We start from the raw sequence: 21,751 nt of genomic DNA on the forward strand, positions 1-21,751 counted from the left end.
TTCAATTTTGATCATATTTCGTTTGAGTTATTACTTGTAATAACGATTCACTTTTTTTTTTCAATTTTGATCATATTGTTGAATGACCATCTCAACCAAAAGCTTAAGCTGTTAGTGAAATGCATCATTTAATATTAATATCTTCAACACGCCCCCTCAAGTGCAGGCGAATTACATTTGAAGCCTTGCACTTGAAATATTTGAATTGGGTGGCGGTGGGATTCGAACTCAGGACCTTTCATTTAACCTGGCTCTGATACCATGTTGAATGACCATCTCAACCAAAAGCTTAAGCTGTTAGTGAAATGCATCATTTAATATTAATATCTTCAACACATATTTCGTTTGAGGTACTGTTTAAAGTTTATAAGAGTTATTGCTCGATGGCTTTATAAATGGGGTATTTGAAAAAAAAAAAAAAATTGTACCCTTTGTACCTTACCCAAGTCCCAGGTTTCGGCTAAAATTTCCAATTTCCTCCATCAAAAAAAAAAAACAAAAAAAAAAAAATTTGGAACAATTTTTTTCATTTCGATTTTCGAAACTCCAATTTTGACTTTCCAATTCTTTTTGGATTGAAGTTGGAACTATATATAAAAAAGCGTGTAATTTTCAATTTCAATTTAATTTAATTCTTGAAATTAATTTAAAAAAATGCCGATTTTTACCGAAAATACACCTTTAAATAATATGATTATATATCTTAATTATTTTAATTAGGACAATATAAATTAAATACTTAATTATATTCTTACGGTAGTATTACAAATATTAGTAATGTTACTGTCCTAGATATTAATATTAGAGTCATGATATTTCCACCCTTACCTATATTATATATAAAACTAAGATACACAATAAAAGTTATCCACTTAAGGAGATTGAGTCCATATTATTTTATAAATTTCAAAATAACCCCACTTACCATATTCAACCATATTATTAATGAATTAATTTCACGTTATTGGTTTTTAAATTTTATCTCTCCTACATGTCAAAATAGTGTATTTTTATTGGTTATTGAGTTTCCTTTTTTCCATTGCTTCATATTAAAAACGTAAATATATAAATGGACATTCCACTCAATTTGGATTAATTAAATTTTATGCACAGTCTTATATTAATTACCAAAAAATCTCAATTATCATAATCATCTATATTATTAATTAATTAATTTCACATTATTGGTTTTCAAATTTCGTCTCTCCTACATGTCAAAATAGTGTATTTTTATTGGTTAATGATCAGTTTCTTTTTCTATAAACAATATTTTGATTAAAAAAACGTAGGACTTAAATGAAATTTTTTTAATTTCACAATTGAGTAAATTATAAAACTAAGATACACAATCAAAGTTTTATAATTGAGGACATTGAGTCCACATTGTTTCATTATTTTCAAAAAAAACCCTAACTTCCATAAACAACCACCTAATTATCTATTTATTAAAACAAAAAACGTGGTTACCTAATTTGAATTGCACACATGGCCAATTTGTGCATTTTAATTGATTGATTTTTACCATTTGGCAAACTATCCATATATACAAAAAAATAATAAAATCCAAATTTCATATATGGACAAATTATGCATTTTCATTGGATGATTGTTTTCAACTTTTAATTTTAATTGCACACATGGACAATTCGTGCATTTTAATTGGTTGATTACATATTTATATTTAATTTATTACATCGTATTCGTTTATCTAATTTTATGTTTTCTTAATAAATATTTTAATTTTTAATCTATTTTTAATAGTTATTTTGCATATCACTATTTTATGGAAAATATTTACCAACCTATTAACTATATATTAATATAGATAAATTAAAATATTATTTAATAATTGGTACATGGTAATGAAATCATCTATTATAACCGTAAGATCAATTCTGAAAATGATTGATTTGATTGAATATAAATATGATAGGTAATTGTAAATATGGAGGTAAATATGCAATTATAGGGGTAATTAGAAATTTCATAAAATTTGAATTTATTAACTAATTAGTTTTCAAATTTTGAATATTGACTAATTAGTTTCTAAAAAAATATTAACTCTATATTAATTACTTTGTTTTTTTTCCCTTTATTATATTACTGAACCACCTATAAATTCACCATTCAACACATTCACTTTCTTCATCTTTCTCACACAACTTTTTTTTTTTCTTTTGCAATTTAATGTAATTCGAATTATTCAATTTAATTTCGTATTGAGTATTGACTTATTGTTTCGTAATCTTTTGTCGTAATTCTTTCGATTTATCAATTATTGTTTTATTCGTTATTTTTAGTGTTTCGGAGATATGGCGAAGATCATGTTTCAAAAAGAATTGCATTGGCATCACATACCTACAATTGTTGAAACATCTTAGCCTTTTTTATACTATATGTTTAAGTTATTGATTTATTTTGTATTTAATTTCTTTATTCAATTGTATTTGCAACATTTGAGTAATTCTTTCATTGAAGCTGCAGGACTGTATCAACCTTTGGTAGGAGTGTAGAACTCATCTTCAAGTTGTTATATATGTTCGCGAAAAATACATGGGGAAAAAAAGTTTCAATTGACCGAGAGTTGGAGAGAGTTTTGTATATCAAACAACATGACGTGCGACAACAAGTACTCTTTTTATCTACATCTATATTATATATGAAACTAAGATACACAATTAAATTCTTCCAATTGAGGAGATTGAGTCCACATTTTTACATAATTTCAAAAAAAACCCCACTTACCATAATCACCTACATAATTAATTAATTGATTTCATATTATTAGTTTTCAAAATTTATCTCTCCTAGAAGTCAAAATATTGTCTTTTATTGGTTAACCAGTTTCCTTTTTTTTTAATCAATTGTTTGATAATAAATACGTAAAAACATAAATGCACGTAATTCTTTTTTTTTTTTTTTGGTTAATGAGATTTTATGCACAATATTTATATTAATTGCAAAACAACCCCACTTACAAGAACCACCCATATTAATGAAATAATTTTATATTATTGATTTTCAAATTTGATCTCTCCTACACGTCAAAATATTGTATTTTTTGATTAAAAAACGTTCGAGCTATATGCAATATTTGTAATTTCCCAATTGAGGAAATTTTATGTACTATGTATATATTAATTGAAAAAAACCCCACTTACAATATTCACCCATATTATTAGTAAAATAATTTTACAGTATTGGTTTTTAAATTTTATCTCTCCTGCATGTAAATAGAATTTCACAGTATTGGTTAATGAGTTTCCTTTTTATAAACAATATTTTGATTAAAAAAACATAGGACTTAAATGTTTTTTTTTTTTAATTTCCCAATTGAGAATTTATTTTGCACAATATTATATTAATTGCAAAAAAACTCAACTTACCATAATCACCCATATTATAAATGAAATAATTTCACAATATTGGTTTTCAAAATTTATCTCCCCTACATATCAAAATAGTGTCTCTTTATTGGTTAATGAGTTTCCTTTTTATATACAATATTTTGAATAAAAAAAAACGTAGGTCTTAAATGCAATTTTTTTAATTTTCACACATTATTGTATTTAAATTAATTTAGATATATCCGAAAATTATATCAATTTAAATTAATTACTTTATTTGTTACCTTTATTACATTCCTTAACTCTCCTATAAATTACCATTCAACACATTTACCTTCTTCAGCTTTTCCACATACATTTTTTCTGTTTCGGAGATATGGAGAGGATTCTTGAGAAAGAATTGCATTGGTATCACCTACATGCAATGATATATTTCATTATTATCCCTTTTGTAGTATAATTTTACTTTATTGCTTTACTTTGTAATTGAATTTCTTCATTCAATTCTATTTGCAACATTTGAGTAATGCTTTTGTTGAAACTTCTCGGTTGACAAGATTGTCTACTATCAACCTTCACTACGATGAAGGCAATCATTTTCAAGTTGTTGTGTGTTCGCGACAAAAAAAAAATGGAAACATGTATGTGCTGTTGACTAAGGATTGGACACAATTTTGTTACGCAAATAACATGGTTTGCGGCAACAAGTACTCTTTTTATTTTAACCAATGGGATGATGTACTTGAGGCCTGTCTTGGCCCAGCCTTTTAAATGTTATGATATGTCTTTGGCATTCCATAAAGCTTTATTAATAATAAGAGTTGCATCGATTGTCAAATAATTTTGATTTTTTTATTATGTTATATATCATTTATACATTAAACAAACATATTTATTCATATAAATCGAATGCATATACTAGCCGCGTGGAAAGAACATTGTATTCCATTAACGTAACTGTGCGCATCCACACGGAAACGAGTGCCCATAAGATAAACCGAATAAATGTATGGAAGGGAAAAACTATTATAATATATTACAAAAGAGCCACAAAATTGGGCCAAAAAGGAAATTTGAAAAATATCTAAATAACAAATCTTTACATAGATGTTATATATTCGATACATAGATATGTATTGCTTTGATAGTTGTGAAACTAATGTTATATACATCTAAGCCCATATAATGTTAATATTTATCGTTAAAAACTATGTATTTACTGTCTTTATTGTTTAAATAAATACCGCATAATCTATGCAACAATTAAATGTAAAAGTGTAAAATTCTGTACATAATTATATTTAATTATTATTGTAATAATGTACAATAAGCAAATCGGATATATACAAATTTTGACATGTACAATAATGTACAAAATTATATATTGTTTCCATATCATATATGTAAAATTTATTAACCATATATAAAATACATATGGATATTTTATATATCGGATATATATTTTCGTAATGTATCTATGGATATTTATTTTATATGTATTTTCGCACAATATATATTTTGTGTCCTTAATATTAAGTAATAATGATGTAAAATTTTAGAATTATGTATCGGATATATAATTAATTCTAATGAAGAATATAAATCTATTTAAATCGACATTTAATTTGTGCAAATTATTTATAGAAAATTGTTTAATTGTATTTCATTACATAGAATATGAATATTTGTTGCAAGACAAAATTTCGTAAATTAATTCTTCTTCCCACATGTTTCCAAAATATAAAGTAAAATTATTGCTAATGTTAAATCAATATATATTTTTCCGGTATGTCAACCGCCGTTGACCGTCGGGTCTCCGGCGTTGACTTTTTTTTTTTATAATTTTTTTTTTACTTAAAAAAATATTTTAATTAATATTACTGTCTTGGCTACTAAATTACTGTCTCCAACAGTTATTTAACTGTCGGAGACAGTAATTTAACTGTTTATTGATTTTTTTTTTCTTCAAAAATATTTTAATTAATATTATTGTGTTGGCTGCTAAATTACTGTCTCCAGTAGTTATTTAACCGTCGGAGACAGTAATTTAACTGTTAATTGAGTTTTTTTTTTTAATATTTTAATTAATATTACTGTATTCGTTGCTAAATTACTGTCTCCAACAGTTACTTAACTGTCGGAGACAGTAATTTAACTATTAATTGACTTTTTTTTCTTAAAAAAATATTTTTAATTAATATTACTGTCTCCAGCAGTTATTTAACTATCAGAGTCAGTAATTTAACTGTTAATTGACTTTTTTTTTTAATTTTTTTTTCTTAAAATAAATTATTTTAATTAATATTATTGTCTTTGCTGCTAAATTACTATCTCCAACAGTAACTTAACTGTCTAAGACAGTAATATTAATAATATTACTGTTCGGGAAAATAATATTCATAATATTACTGTCCCAAACAGTAATATAACTGTCTGAGACGGTAATTTAGTAGCCAAGACAGTAATATTAATTAAAACATTTTTTCTAAGAAAAAAAAATTCAACGCCAGAGACTGCTGGCCGGAAAAAAAATTTAGAAAAAAAAATTCAACGCCGGAGATCGGCGGTCTCCGACTGTCAACGCCGGAATCTGGCCGGAAAAAAAAATTCAGAAAAAAAATTATTTTCTGAAAAAAAAATATATTTTCAAAAAATTATTATTTTGGGGGTTAATGTGATATACTTGTTTAAATCCGGGGTCAATATGTAATATTAAGAAAGTTAGAGCATAATGGATGGAATTGATAAGAATTATATTATGGAGGGTATTTTAGACTAAAGACATGGGGATGAGTTTATTTGAAAGACTGTTTTTTTTCAATGTGCATTTAAGTCCCTTGTGATGGACATTTTTGCCATTCGCCCTATATACATATATATATATACATATATATATATATATATATATATATATATATATATATATATATATATATATATATATATATATATATATATATATATATATATATATATATATATATATATATATATATATATATATATATATATATATATATATATATATATATATATATATATGAGTATACGATAGGTATTAGTTATTTATATGATTTCTTTTTCTTTCTATTTAGCATTTATTTATAAAGTGTTTTCTTACAATGTTTTAATATTGATTACAAATGTTATTGGTTCACTTTTGTCGATAGGTTCATTGGCTCACCTAGCCGGTGGAACCAAACAGAACATTCCATTTGAACTTGAAGATATTGAGTAATTTAAAACTCACTGAAATATATTCTATAGATTTTACATATGTTTTTCATATCCATCATCATTTTCTTTGACATGCAAGTGATTGTTTGCTAGGGAGAAAGTTTGCTGACTACATACTTCAACGAATTCATGATATTAGTGTAGGGCCGTATATTGTTGTTATACAATTTGCAAGTACTGAGATTAAAAATAGTATTGATTTGTTCAATATTTCTCTTATGTATTTGGTTTAATGAATGTGAATGACATTTATTACATTTCATGACTATTCTTATGTTTTCTTAGGTGAAGTCCAGGTATCTAACCATTGGCATTCATCGCGTGTACTTATAAATGAGGATATTCCTGCAATTAACGAATTCAAATCGAGGTTATTATTTTATCTTTAAATAAATTAATTACTTTGTTTTTACATTTATTTCGTTCATTGCGATTTATTAGCATGTAGTTTTATTTTAGTTTCATTCGAAGTAAACCAAATAGTGGTCAAGTGATAAGTCAGATGTCGTCGCAGTCTTTTAACTCGATGCAAGATGATTTCATACGTAAGACTGTTAGAAAAATATTGGACGAATTGAGTGACACAAATGAGGTAATAACAATGTATTTGCTACATTATTTATTCGTACATTTTCAATAAAATACAAATATGAACCATTTATCAAATATGATTATAACTATATTTAACTATTGTTTATTTTCACATTATAGGATTTCCAACTCTCTTCATCACCATCACATGCAAATCCTCAATGGCCTGAAATACAAAGGGTGTTGAAAGATACAAATCTCAGGCCGGGGGATCGGCCAAACATTCTATGTCGTGTGTTCAAGATGAAGCACGATAGTATGATGACATAAATTAAGAAATAGCGTGTATCCGGGCGTATTAGAGCATGCAAGTATTTAATTAGATCTCAATTTATAATTATACATTTACTACATTCATAGGAATTAGAGATATAGATCATGTGTGAGTTTTAATACTTATTTATTCATTATTTAATTAGATCTCAATTTATAATTATACATTTACTACATTCATAGGAATTAAAGATATAGATCATGTGTGAGTTTTAATACTTATTTATTCATTAACTAAATTAATGCATATTGTTTAATATCATTTGTTTACAGTTCCTCTCCAATGCGTGCACTACTGAATTTCAGAAACGAAGTCTATCGCATGCACATATTTTATTGTGGTTGCATAATGATGACAAGCCCAAGACCCCAGAAGAAATTGACAAGATTATATGTGCTGAAATTCTTGACGAAGAAACCGACAGAAAGATGTACCAGTTGGTGGAGAAGTATATGATACATGGACCGTGCGGTGAGGCGAATTTGAAATATCCCTGTATGAAGGATCGAGTTTGCACGAAGCGATTTCCAAAGCCATTTGTGCAGCGAACTGAGTCAGATGCAGATGGTTATACCGTGTACAGGAGAAGGGAATTGGCATAACGGTTATGAAGAAGAAGACTACTCTTGACAATGGGTTTGTAGTTCCGTACAATTGAGTATTATTGAGTAAATACATATCTCACATTAATATAGAGCTATGCAACCAAAACATGTCAATCAAATACCTGTTCAAATACGTCTCAAGGGTCATAATCGAGTTACGACGACATCTTATGAAAGACGAAATATAGATGGCGGTGGTGAGATTCGTGACGAGGTAAAGATGTACTACGACTGCAGATATCTTTCGGCATGTGAGGCAATATGGAGGCTGTTTAATTTGATATTCATTACAGAGACCCATCTATAATTAGGCTAAGCTTTTATTTCCCAGATCATCAAACGCTTGTCCTCAATGAAAACAAGTCATGACAAAGTGTTCTGGATAGGCCATCTGCCAAGCAAACAATATTCTTAGCGTTGTTTGAGGTAAGCAAAAGTTATCCACATGCCAGGGACTTGAGGTACGGAGATTTTTCACAGCAGTTTGTGTATAAGGAGGATTCTTGCACTTGGAAGCCAAGAAAAAATGAATTTTCTATTGGTAGGATTGCAAATATCCCCCCTTCAAAGGGGGAAGACTATTACCTTAGGTTGCTACTTAACATTCAGAGGGTTGCAGGTGCTACGAGGACATCAGAAAAGTTGCTGACTATGTCTACCCTACGTTCAGGGATGCGTGTTATGTGTTGGGTTTGTTAGACGACGACAAAGAATACATAGATGCGGTAAGAGAAGTGAATGCTTGGGCATATAGGGATTATATAAGGAGGTTATTTGCGGTTATGCTGCTTTTCAATAGCTTAAGCCGGCCTGAACATGTTTGGCAAAGTTGTTGGTCGGGTTTGGCGGAGGGTATTGCTTACAGAGAACAACGGCTTCATAATAATCCAGGTATGGCAATTTGTATAGAACAAAATTAGATTTTAAATATTACTCACTTTTTTAATAGTCTCTTTAAGTTTTGAACTAAATGCATATAATGTATCAAATTTTTGTGTAGATTTATTTATATCGGATGAAAGCTTGATGAATTATAATCTCACTAAAGTAGAGAAAATATTGCAAAGTAATGGTAAAAGTCTACGTAATTACGTGCCCATGCTATTTGCAATTGAATTCGCGGTGGAGGACACAGTAAAAATATTGGTCTTAGATGAACTGGATTACGACGGTTTGAAATGGGTAAAGAACTTCAACGGTGTCTTGCCCCAATTACAGATGAGCAAACAAAGGTTTATGATGTAGGATGTTGTATCCAATGACCGTGGTGGAATGTTCTTTCTGTATGGTCATGGTGGAACGGGAAATACATTTCTCTGGAAAACTCTTTCGGCTGCAGTCCGTTCCAAGGGAGAGATTGTAATTAATGTGGCATCGAGTGGTATATCATCGCTATTGCTCCTCGGTGGAAGAACAACTCATTTTCGATTTCGACTTCCCATAAATGTACACGAGACTTCCACCTGCAGCATAACGCAACAAAGTCCACAGGTGGAGTTGGTGATTAGGGCTGAGCTTATTATGTGAAACGAGGCTCCTATGATGCATATGAACTGTTTTGAAGCGCTTGACAAGACAATGAAGTCAATATTACAGGTAGACAAACCGTTTGGAGGTAAGGTGGTTGTTCTTGGAGGAGATTTTAGGCAGATTTTACCAATTATACTGAAAGCATCAAGGCATGACATAGTACATGCTACGGTAAACTCCTCTCCGTTGTGGCATTTCTGTCGTGTCATGAAGTTGAGTAAGAACATGAGATTGCAGTCATGTTCTTCTCCATCTAATGTGGACGAGGTAATATAATTCAGGGACTGGATACTGAAGGTTGGTAATGGGGATGTTAGGGAACAATATGATGGTGAAGCTTCGCTAGAGATTCCCGAAGACATGTTGATTATTGGTGATTCAGAAGATCTATTCAGAGACCTACTGAACCTCGTCTATCCCGATTTGTTGAGTAACATGTATGATCCAGATTATTTTCAAGGGAGGGCAATTCTAGCACCAACTAATGAACGCGTCGAGTCTATGAACGATCACTTAATGCCTCTCCTTCCAGATGAGGAGAAGGTGTACCTGAGCTCCGATAGTATGTGTAGGGACGAGCGAACAACGGATCGGAGGATAATGCAAAAATCTATTCGACTGAATTTCTCAACACAATAAGTTGCTCGGGGGTTCCTTCTCATGTATTGAAGTCCAAGGTCGGTGCACCAGTTATGTTATAAGAAACATCGATCAAGCAGAGGATTGTGCAACGGGACCAGACTTCAAATTACTATAATCGGCATTCACGTTCTGCATTGTAAACTTCTTTCCGGTAAAAATATCGGTGACATTGTGTTCATTCATCAGATGAGTTTAATACCATCTAACTTCGGATTGTCAATTAAATTTCAGAGAAGACAATTTTCGTTGATTGTTTCTTTTGCAATGACGATCAACAAAAGCCAAGGCCAAACTCTTTCGCGTGTTGGTTTGTATCTTCCTCGGCCTGTCTTCAGCCATGATCAACTATATATTACACTGTCCAGAGTTAAGAGGAGAGGTGACATTAAGATAGTCATCAAGTGGGATTCGGGCGAACTCACCGATGTTACTAAAAATGCTGTGTACAAGGAAGTATTTCATCGAATTTGCAGGTTGAATATAGTTTTATATTTATGAGTTCTTCATGTAACATGTCTTGGTTTTTATTTATCTTTTAACACCTTACTCTTTGGCAGGTCTATCTTTCCTATATGTTTTCCCCCATGCGATGTTATTTTCAGTCATGTCCCTAAGATGCTCAGCGCAAATCTTATTATCTTTAAGATTTATGTTTGTCGATATACTAATATTTAATATTATTGTTACATTGTAACTATGAAGAACATGTTACTGATAACATATTTTTAATATTGTTAGTCGATAACGTTTTGTACTTAAATTAATGAGCGTAATAATTGATATCTATGTAAATTTGTTTTACAGACATGTATTTCCAGTTGAAAATATGCCGGCCCGTGCATCGCACGGGTGAATACTAGTATAAGAGCATAGACAATGCTCATCCCTAAAACCCCTCCCCAAAATGTGGATCTCACATGCCACCTACACATTTAAATCCCTCTTTAAACAATGGGTCCCACTTAAACACTCCCCAAACTTCAATTTACTCCAATGGCTTGATTTTTGTTCCTCCGTAAAATGTCCCCAACTATTAAATTCTAATAAAATATTCATTATATATATAATAATTATGAAATTATATTTTTAATTTTGTTTTATATTTATTTGGTAAAATATATAACTATCATCAATTTATATTAATTTTTGAATGAAACTATTTTAATTAATTATAAATTAATAAAATAAATATTCACAAATAACATAAAATTATTTTGTAGTACAATAAAATAGAAAAGAAATTTATGGATGTAATACATTTTTTTATTTACAAAATAATAGCTATAAATGGTTTCATAAATTATAAAAACAAAGAAAACAAAAGGAACCGAAGTAACAGTACAAAACGTAGGAAAATTTAAATAAATCACATGACCCCACAATGCTTTGTTAAGTGACTCCTATCTGTGAGGAGTTAGTTGGAATTTTTCAAAATTTAGGGAGCCATAAAGAGGCCTAAAATTTCCCTCCCTTCCTCTTCAAAATTTAAAGATGGCCCAAAATCTGACACAAATAATGTGTTTCAAGGGCCCATTGTAGATGCTCTAATCTCATTTCACCATCAAATTTTTAAATATGTAAAATAATGCCATATAAATGTCCTAAAAGCCCTTACTACTAATTTATTTACACGACCAATTTAATCCACCACCATCGGTTTCATCTTGTTCATTATTTTTATTTTCTTTCGAAAGATTCACTACGAAAACATTTGTACATTAAAAAGGGAAAAAAAAAATCAATACTGTCAAGATAAATAATGTTTAAGTTAACCCTAATCCTCTCCTCTATATACCATAAAAACTCTTACATTCAATGAGTCGACTCACATAATCAACATAAATTTCACATGTATAAGACATTGAAAGGAGGGAAGTGACAATTTTCCAATTTCACTACTCACGTGCGTTAAAAAAAATTAAAATTAAAAAAATTAGAAAAGAAGACAGGATGAATTTTGAGGTTTGTTAGCCTATGTTTCCTCATTTTCTCGTAATATTTGTTCTTCGTTTCTCGCACTTTGGATTTTCTATAAAACTATTGCCCTAAATTTGTTATCCAGAATCGAACTACGATTGTTTTCAAATGGAATGAAAACTGATAATGTTTTTGTTTTTGATTTAACTGTTGCTAATGGAAATATAGATGTTTGTGACGGGGTGTTTTGGAAAAACAGAACGAAATAAATGAGAAGATGAAATGAGTAATGTGATGGGAGTGGATTATAATTAGTGATGTAAGGGTAATTATGATATTTTATATTATTTTATTTTATTTTTTTCATATTTGGTGGTGAAATGAGACAATTTGAGGGTGGAAATAGCACCTCTCTAATATTATTGCATGAGATAATAATATTATGGTCGAAGATAATAATATTATGGTCGAAGACAGTATGGTCATAGTCGGAGATAGTAATACTATGGTAAAAAACAACAAAATTGCAGCAGGGCAGGACGATAAAATTAATTAATACAGTAATTTTACTATTTCCGAGACAGTACTATTACAGACCAAAATAGTAATATTAATGAAAATATTTTTCCTTAAGAAAAAAAAAATCAACGTCAGGGACCAGAAGGTTGACCTGCTCTTGTCATGGACTTATTTGTCATTTAGCCATATTTTTTCCAAGGGAAAATTAGAGAAAACCCCCCTATCTAGGAAAATGAGTTAAAGAAACACCCTCTCCTAAAAAATAATAAGAGAAAACTCCCTTAACTAATATTCCACCCAAGTGATATTTTCATAATTCCAAAACTACCCAATTAATTGTCTACTATATACTCTTTCAAAACCCTAATCTTATTTTCTCTTCTCTCCCTCCTCTTCTTCTCCAGTCTCTTCTCTGTTTTTTTCCCTCTCTATTATACTTTTTTCGCTCAATTCTTTAGATTATTCTCTCTTGATCGGAAGATGAAGAACCAACCACCAACATCATCGCCAGAACAACGACGCCAATTCTGTTGAAGCCATTGTCGTTGTTACCGTCGTCGTCGCCGTCGGGGTCGTCGTCGTTGCAGATCGTAACAAAAGACACAAAGATGATGATGATTTTGATAGCGATTCTGAGTTCGAATGCCACGATTGCTACATCAAAGGCGAATAGAGGTAAAATTGTCGATTTATCGCCGGAACTGAATTTTGATGGGTGGTGGTTCTGATTTGGTTGGTGGTGCGAGTTGTGATTTTATTTATTTATCTGTAATAGAAAAACCGTCATAATATCAAAGTAAGGTGGTGATGGTGTGTTGTGGCGGCGGTGTGGTGACGATGGGGAGGCAAATTTAGGGTTTTTTGGTGGATTGGGAGGATGACGGCGCGTGTAGAGAATTTCGCGCATGCTGAAACCTTAATCGACTATGTACATGTTCATAGTCGATTAAGCTAATCGACTATGCTCTGGTAGTCGATTAAGGTTCATCGACTCCAATATTTTTTATTTTTTTGGATTTTTTTTTATTGATTCAAATTGTGTAAAGCATTTATAATGTATGTATATTTTTTGTTTTTGTAATATATAGTTGATTTTGCATTTTTTCGCAGCTCTGATTTGTTATTTTTAGTAGCAAATTCTTAATCGACTATGTTTCACATCATACTCGATTAATATGCTTCATTGATTCTATTTTATTTTTTATTTTTTGTTTATTGATCCCAATTGCATAAATCAATTATAATGTTTGTATATTGTTTGTTTTTGTAAAATATAGTTGAGTTTGCATTTTTGTAGTTGTGATTTGTTATTTTTAGTAGTCGGTTCCTTAAACGACTATAGTTCATCATAGTCGATTTAATATGCTTCATAGTCGATTAACATATTTGATAGCGAAAAAAAGTTTAAAAACGAAGAAAAAATATTTTTTTTTTAAAAAAAACTTTAAAAAAAAATTAGAAAATTAATTTTTTTAAAATAATAATAATAATAATAATAATAATAATAATAATAATAATAATAATAATAATAATAATAATAATAATAATAATAATAATAATAATAATAATAATAATAATAATAATAATAATAATAATAATAATAATAATAATAATAATAATAATAATAATAATAATAATAATATCAAAAACCAAAAAGAGAGAGAAAGACCCAGTCATATGATAGTGGACTGATGGGTCATGAAGATGTGTATGTGGCTGAAATTTGGAATAAGTTTTTCTCAAATGGTGCAAAATAGTTTGGACCTTTAGAAGTATTGAAGGGTTCTATCAAACATCCCCTATTTTCAAATAAGATATCTTACTAATTCCCTGTATTTATTTATAAGAAGAAATGCTAATTTTTATTTTTTATTTTTTATTTTTTATTATTATTTTTTTTCAATAAGAAAGAAGAAATGCTATTAATAGGTTAGGAAATAGCTAAATAGTATGTATGGGACATGCATTAATACTTGAGTTAATTTTTGTTAGGCCAAGTTGATAAAAAAAGCCGCCCCTACGTACACTTTTTTTTTGATAAGTAGCCCCTACGTACACTAAATTAAATTAATCTTAGATGGTGAATAAGAAAGGAATCGATGCCTAGGACGTAGGTTATCTTTTTTGGAGGGTAAACTTGGACGTATAAAATATCAATAGTATTAATGGTCAATTTGTTGTACATCCTTTTAAGTCTAATTTCTTTTCATATTAGAGATTTTATGTTTTCGCGTTCTACTAAAAGTTCACTCGACAGATGAAAAATAGATATTTTAGACCGAAAATAATTTTCTCCTCCATTTTATCCAGTATCAAAACCTCACATGCACTTCAGAAAATAATGTTTCTTCAACTACCCCCAATCACTCCTTAATGTTGATTTAATTTTGTTTTGTTACTATTTAAATTTTACGTTCGATTAACTTACTCTTGAACTAACACTAAAATTATGTATTTTTTACTATGTGTTTTATTTCACTCACAACTTTTGCATTACAACTTGAATTGCATTAATTCAGTTTGCATTAACAACTAGATGGCAAGTCCTTCACCGAATATAACATAGAATAAACCATCGTCATCTATCCCATCACTACAAATTCTATAAATACCGTTCGTTTATTTCGTCATCGAAGAATCACACTTATTCAAGACAACTTCCGCAATGGCTACCAAATATACATTGTTCTACAAACGCACTTTATCAGCTAGATTTTCTACACGCATATATCAACCGAGCAATACACTAACTAGAGCTTTAACTTTCAAAGTAACGAGGCAAAACCCAGAGCTAATCCCTCCAGCAAAGCCCACACCACATGAATTCAAACCTCTCTCCGATTTCGATAATCATGAAGGCCTTCGTTTCCAAGTTCCAGTCATACAATTCTACCGCAAAAATCCCTCCGTCAAATCGGACCCCGTTGAGGTTATCCGTAAAGCTATCGCTAAGGCATTGGTTTCCTACTACCCGTTTGCCGGGCGGCTAAGGGAACACGCCGCCAGGAAGCTGGCGGTGGAGTGCAACGGCGAGGGGGTGATGTTCATTGAGGCGGATGCTGATGTGGCGTTGGAGCAGTTTGGTGACGAACTTCAGCCCCCGGTGCCATGCTTTGAGGAGCTGCTTTATGACGCGCCTGGTTCCGGTGGAATCATCAATGCTCCGATACTGCTGATACAAGTATGTATTTGTAATATATATATATATATATATATATATATATATATATATATATATATATATATATATATATATGGTTGTTTATGTTGTGGTTCACGTTCCTTCGACCAAAGATAAAAAAAACAACAATATATTACTGTATTACACAATAATTTATTATTTAACATAGTGATTTTGTTGTTTAATATTATTGTTTCGACCAAAAATAAAAAAAAAACAACAATATATTACTGTATTACACAATAATTTATTATTTAACATAGTGATTTTGTTGTTTAATATTATTGTGTTAGATAGTAATATAACAATATTATTACTGTGTTAAATAGTAATTAGTTATAGTATTGTCAACCACAATATTGTTATTGGATTACTAGGGAAAAAAGGTTTTGAAAAAAAAAAATTGATTATAAAAAAAAGGGAAAATGAGGGATAACCCCCTCAATACACAAAATAATAGAGTCCAGGCCCATTTTAATATTTACCATTTGTAAAGAAATCTAAAATTAACATTAGGAATTGTGAGACCCCCCTCACGTGTTTATTATTCCAATTTTGTCCTTTCTTCCCCCACTCTTTCTCTCTCTCCCCCCCTCTCTTCTCAACCGTCCTTTTTGACGTGTTGTCATTTATTATTTTTCTTCTCTCTCCTCTCTCCTCTCTTCTCTCTCTTCCACAATTTCCTCTCTTCTCTCTCCTCTCTCCTCTATTCTCTCTCTTCTCTCTCTTCCACAATTTCCTCTCTTTTCTCTCCTCTCTCCTATCTTCTCTCTATTCTCTCTCTTCCACAATTTCCTCTCTTCTCTCTCCTCTCTCTCTCTCTTCTCTCTCTCTCCTTTCTCTTCCCTCATTTCCTCTATTCTCGTCTGTTTCATTTTTTCTCTTTAGTTTCTCTATATCTTCTCAATACTTTATCTTTTCTTCTACATCTCATCTCATTTTATAACACCATAGTATCTTAAATTGAAATATAATATAGTGAATTAATGGAAAACTATAGTTGATTACCAATTTTTTATAGTTGACATCGGAACAATTGTAGTTGACTATCCAATTTTTGTAGAACTCTGGCAACAATATAGTTAACTACCAATTTTTTATAGTTGACATCGTAAAAATTATAGTTAACTATCTAATTTTTATAGTTGACTCTGGAAAAAATATAGTGAACTATCCGATTTTATAGTTGACTCTGGCAACAATATAGTTAACTACCATTTTTTTATAGTTGACATCGTAAAAATTATAATTAACTATCTAATTTTTATAGTTGACTCTGGAAAAAATATAGTGAACTATCCGATTTTATAGTTAACTCTGAGTGTATGACCGTAATTTTTTAAGTTTTTCGACAACAATGATCTCTTCTTTGTTGTGGACTCTGATAAAACAAATTTCATACGAAACAAATATTTATGAGTCAACAAATAGTGCGACCATAGATATGTAGATCTAAAAAACAAGCTTGTTTACAAACTCCATTTTTGAATAATCAACCATTTTTGCAGTCTTCATAGTCGCTGAAATTGAAAAAAAAAAATGGAAATATGTCGTATTATGACATAAAACAGAGAAATCTAATTATATGTTGTAGGAAAAACGGATTTCATAGCAGCCTACCTTTATTCGATTTTTTTGATTTCACCATGTTTTTGTGTCTGCTTCTCCTCGATTCACACGTTTGTGAACTTTTTTCCAACAAATGAAGAAAACTAGGGTTCCACCGAAGGCCATAGATCATGGGTAGATTTTAGCGAATTATTGGGATGATATTCTACATATTGCCGTGATTTAGGGGGGAGAGATTTTTTTCCCATGAATATTTGATATGAATCCCGTAGTTTAGGTAGAGATGGTGGGGGGGCTGATTTCTAATACAAAATGTGAGGGTAGTATTGGTATGACACTAATGGAGGGGGTTTGACTTATTAAAAATAATGAGGGGTGGTTAGTTCTAATATTTTTCTTAATGAGGGGGTTTTGTCTCATTAACCCTAAAAAAAAAGGTCAACGTCGTCGGAGATCAGCGTTGACCACCGGTCAACGATTGGCTGATCAGCGGTCAACGACTGCGACACTTAAATTGGACCCAAAATTGAGTTAGGGATCAAAATTGAATAATTAATGAAACTGGAGTTAAATGTATGAAATTGAACTATATTAAAATTGAGAGGTATTTTAGACCTGATCTATTTTTGTAAAATAGTTTCTTGGTTGGACTAAGATGGGATTATTGGTAATAGCCAAAGAGATAAATCATACATTCATATTGCCATCTTATTACTTGAACATATGAGGCAATCCTTTTTGAATTCTTTTCTCGAATTGCCAATATTTTTCAATCTTAAAAACCTAAGCACGTGCAGGTCACGCGCCTGAAATGCGGCGGGTTCATCTTCTCCCTCCGCTTCAACCACACAATGAGCGATGGCGCAGGGATTGCCCAGTTCGTATCCGCCGTCGGGGAACTCGCCCGCGGCGCCGGAGTCCCTTCGACTCCCCCAGTTTGGGAAAGACACCTCCTCAACACGTCATGCACGCACCACGAGCACAAAGACATACCGGACATCCTAAAAACCCTCACCACGCTCAACGAAGTGGTGCGCCGTTCCTTCTCGTTCGGCACCGACCAGATCTCCGCCCTCCGCAGCCATCTCCCGCCGCACCTCCGCCATTGTACCACCACGTTTGAAATCCTGACAGCATGCCTCTGGCGGTGTCGTACAATCGCCCTCTCTCCGCACCCTGATGAAGAGGTTGGGATCCTATGGGCCATGGATTCCCGAAGACGGTTCAATCCACCAATCCCCGATGGGTACTACGGTAATTGTTGCATTCACCCCACAGCCATAACCACAAGTGAGAGCTTATCGAAAAACCCGTATCACTATGCAGTGGAGCTCTTGAGGAAGGCGAAACTCGATGCAATGGCGGATCCAATGATGATCAAACGTCTGTCCCGTTTTTCGTTTGTTGGGGGTTATGCAGTATCTGATGCAAGGCATTTGGGCTTCGAGGATGTGGATTTCGGGTGGGGAAAGGCCGTTTATGGAGGCGTGGCCAAAGGAAACATTGGTTTCGTTCCTGAGCTATTGAGTCTTTACTTGCCATGCAAAAATGACAAGGGTGAGAATGGAATAGTTGTTTCCATTTGTTTATCCGAAAACGCAATGGAAGTGTTCACGAAGGAGCTTGAAATGTTGGTGGAAAACAATGATAATAATCCAATGCTTGCATCAAAAAGCTAGAGATATATTTGTTAAGCCTTCCAAAATAAATTTCTCTTTTCATTTCGAAAACTTGTAATTGTTATGTTTTTCAATCTTACATATATTAAAGAGGTCATTTGAGATAAACCTTAAGATATATTACTTCAATAGCACTAGATCGAACCATCTTTCATTATTGTGATCAAAATGTTGATCGAGTGCAGAGGCTAAATGATAAATGCAGATGGCCAAAATGTTGATCGAGTGCAGTTTTGCTACTCTAATTTTAGATGGGTGTGGGATGGAGATTTTGTATTGTTTATGAGAGAATTATGTTGATGTGGAAATCGTCCGAATTTATGCTGAGTTAGCACTCTCACGGCCAAGTCAATTTCCGTCAAAAGGTTATATAAGGTTTAAGAAGGCGATAAATATATTATAGACGAGATACGAAAAGAGATGTGATTGGTTTCTTACCTTTGAGGTTTACTCACCTTCTTATTATAGGCGCTCCCACGGATTCCAAATAGTTTTTCGTTCAAATTTAACATTCGTATCATGCTATAGAATATCCCAGAAAATCAGGAATGTATTACTATAGTTTTAATTGTATTTCAATTTTAAATAAATTTTGATATATATTTTTAGTTTATGAGACATGAAAATCTTACCCATGCAACTGATCTGGAGAGAAAAGCCCCATGGTGAAGAAAACCAATTAAATAAATGGCAAATGGTAAAGAGGGACATGACAGGGGACTTAGATGCATATTGCTCCACAGAAAAAAAAAAAAAAACAGTTTTTCAAATAAACTCATCCCCATGTCTTTAGTGTAAAATATCCCCCATAATATATTTTTTTTTATCAATTCCATCCATTATACTCTAACTTCCTCAATATTATACATTGACCCCGGATTTAAACAAACATATTACATTAACCCTCATTTTAATAATTTTTTGAAAAAATATTTCTTTTTTAGAAAATAATTTTTTTTTCCCGCCAGATTCCGGCGTTGACCGGGCGGTTCTCCGACATTGATTTTTTTTTTTGAATTTTTTTTTTGAATTTTTTTTTCTGAATTTTTTTTTCAGACAGTTAACCGCCGTTGACCGCCAGTCTCCGGCGTTGACTTTCTCTTTTTAATTTTTTTTTAATTTTTATAGAAAAAAAATATTTTTATTAATATTACTTTCTTGGCTGTTAAATTACTGTCTCCGTTAGTTAAATTACTGTTAGAGACAGTAATTTAGCAGCCAAGACGGTAATATTAATTAAAATATTTTTTTTAAGAAAAAAAAAGTTAATTAACATTTAAAATACTGTCTCCGAAGTTAAATAACTGCTGGAGACAGTAATTTAACAGCCAAGACAGTAATATTAATTGAAATATTTTTTTTAATAAAAAATAAAATTAAAAATGAAAAAAAATCAACGCCGGAGACTCGACAGTCAACGGCGGTTGACCTGCCGGAAAAAAAAAAGTTTTCAAAAAAAAAAAAAAGTCAACGGCGGCTGACTAGCTGTTTCCGTTGGTGACATGTCAAAATTTGGGTCAAAATTGAAATTATGGTCGAAATTGGTTAATTGGTGAAATTGGGCTAAATTGTGGTTAAATCATGAAATTGAAGTTGAATTGGGTTCCAAGAAATTGAAGGTAATTTTCGTATATATAAAAAGGTTTTCCTTATTTGCAAATAAGTTTGAATGAGCTGGAAATATTTAAAAGACAAAAAAGTTGGATGTCCCTTTTTTAATTAAGTGTCCTTGCCCTGGGCCTCTTTGCCATTAACCCTTAAATAAAACCATGTTATAGCTCGATGAAATTCTAGGACTCCATATAAAATATTAGGACTATTATTTTATAAGATGTTTGTTAACAAATTTTGAATTTTTTAATCTTTCGGTTATTTTATAGTGTTTGGTTTCCTTAACATCAACTCAATTATTTTAAAATAACCGAATTACCCTTTCTTATTGTACCTAGTTTTGTTTTCTTCTTTTTAATATTTATAGGGGAAAGTACAGTTTGCACCCCTACGTGGTTGTCACAAACACCCCATTGAACTACAAAATATACCAAAACGACCCCTGTTATTTACGGTCAACGGTAACAAAACTAACACCGTTAGTTTTAATTTACATATACTTATTCGCCCTCATAATTTGCATATAAAATTTGGCCCAGTCAACAACCACTTCTCTTGTTCTCTCTCCACCAATCTTTATTTTTCATTTGTGGGCGATGCCTCTCTCTCTACTTCTACGCTCTTATTCTTGCTTATTCATTTCTGCCGACGGTGCCTCTCTCTCTACTTCCACGCTCTTATTCTTGCTTATTCATTTCAGCCGGCGGTGCCCCTCTCTCTCTCTACTTCCACCCCTTTGAAGCGCTCAACCACATCTCAGTCTTCACTCGAAATTAGCCAACTTAGCCTCGTTGTGAGCCCTCAAATGAGGAAATACTTAATCGTGTGGTCTCCGTCGGTGATCCCAACAATCCTGCCGCTGCCGCTGCAATAATATCTTCAATGATGAAGACCTCATACATGGACACTTTTCGTGAAAATTGTAAACATATATGTTATTAGTATTCACGTAATATAATAAAGAAAAAAAATTGCTATCAAAGAAATTTAAGATGAACATTTGATGTGAATTTTTTTTCCATTTTCTGAAGATAATACCAAAGCGAGTT

At 31.4% G+C, this 21,751-nt stretch overlaps 1 protein-coding gene across 1 annotated transcript; it reads left to right on the plus strand.

Moving 5' to 3' along the window:
• Window positions 1–15,211: 15,211 nt before the first annotated feature.
• On the plus strand, window positions 15,212–19,199 carry LOC105953392 (benzyl alcohol O-benzoyltransferase). Its single transcript, XM_012977051.2, has 2 exons — window positions 15,212–15,843; window positions 18,210–19,199. The coding sequence occupies exons 1-2, from the start codon at window positions 15,328–15,330 to the stop codon at window positions 19,089–19,091; spliced, it is 1,398 nt and encodes a 465-aa protein (XP_012832505.1). The 5' UTR covers window positions 15,212–15,327; the 3' UTR covers window positions 19,092–19,199.
• Window positions 19,200–21,751: the final 2,552 nt, after the last annotated feature.

This window comes from Erythranthe guttata, chromosome 11, assembly GCF_056151865.1.
Source record: "Erythranthe guttata isolate IM_541 chromosome 11, IM_541, whole genome shotgun sequence".
NCBI lineage: Eukaryota > Viridiplantae > Streptophyta > Magnoliopsida > Lamiales > Phrymaceae > Erythranthe > Erythranthe guttata.

Excerpts from the sequence above, each read along its gene's own strand:
- LOC105953392 (XM_012977051.2), top strand. The coding sequence starts at position 15,328 with ATGGCTACCAAATATACATTGTTCTACAAACGCACTTTATCAGCTAGA. Across the intron at positions 15,844-18,209 it reads CTCCGATACTGCTGATACAA|GTCACGCGCCTGAAATGCGG; the intron begins GTATGTATTTGT and ends AAGCACGTGCAG.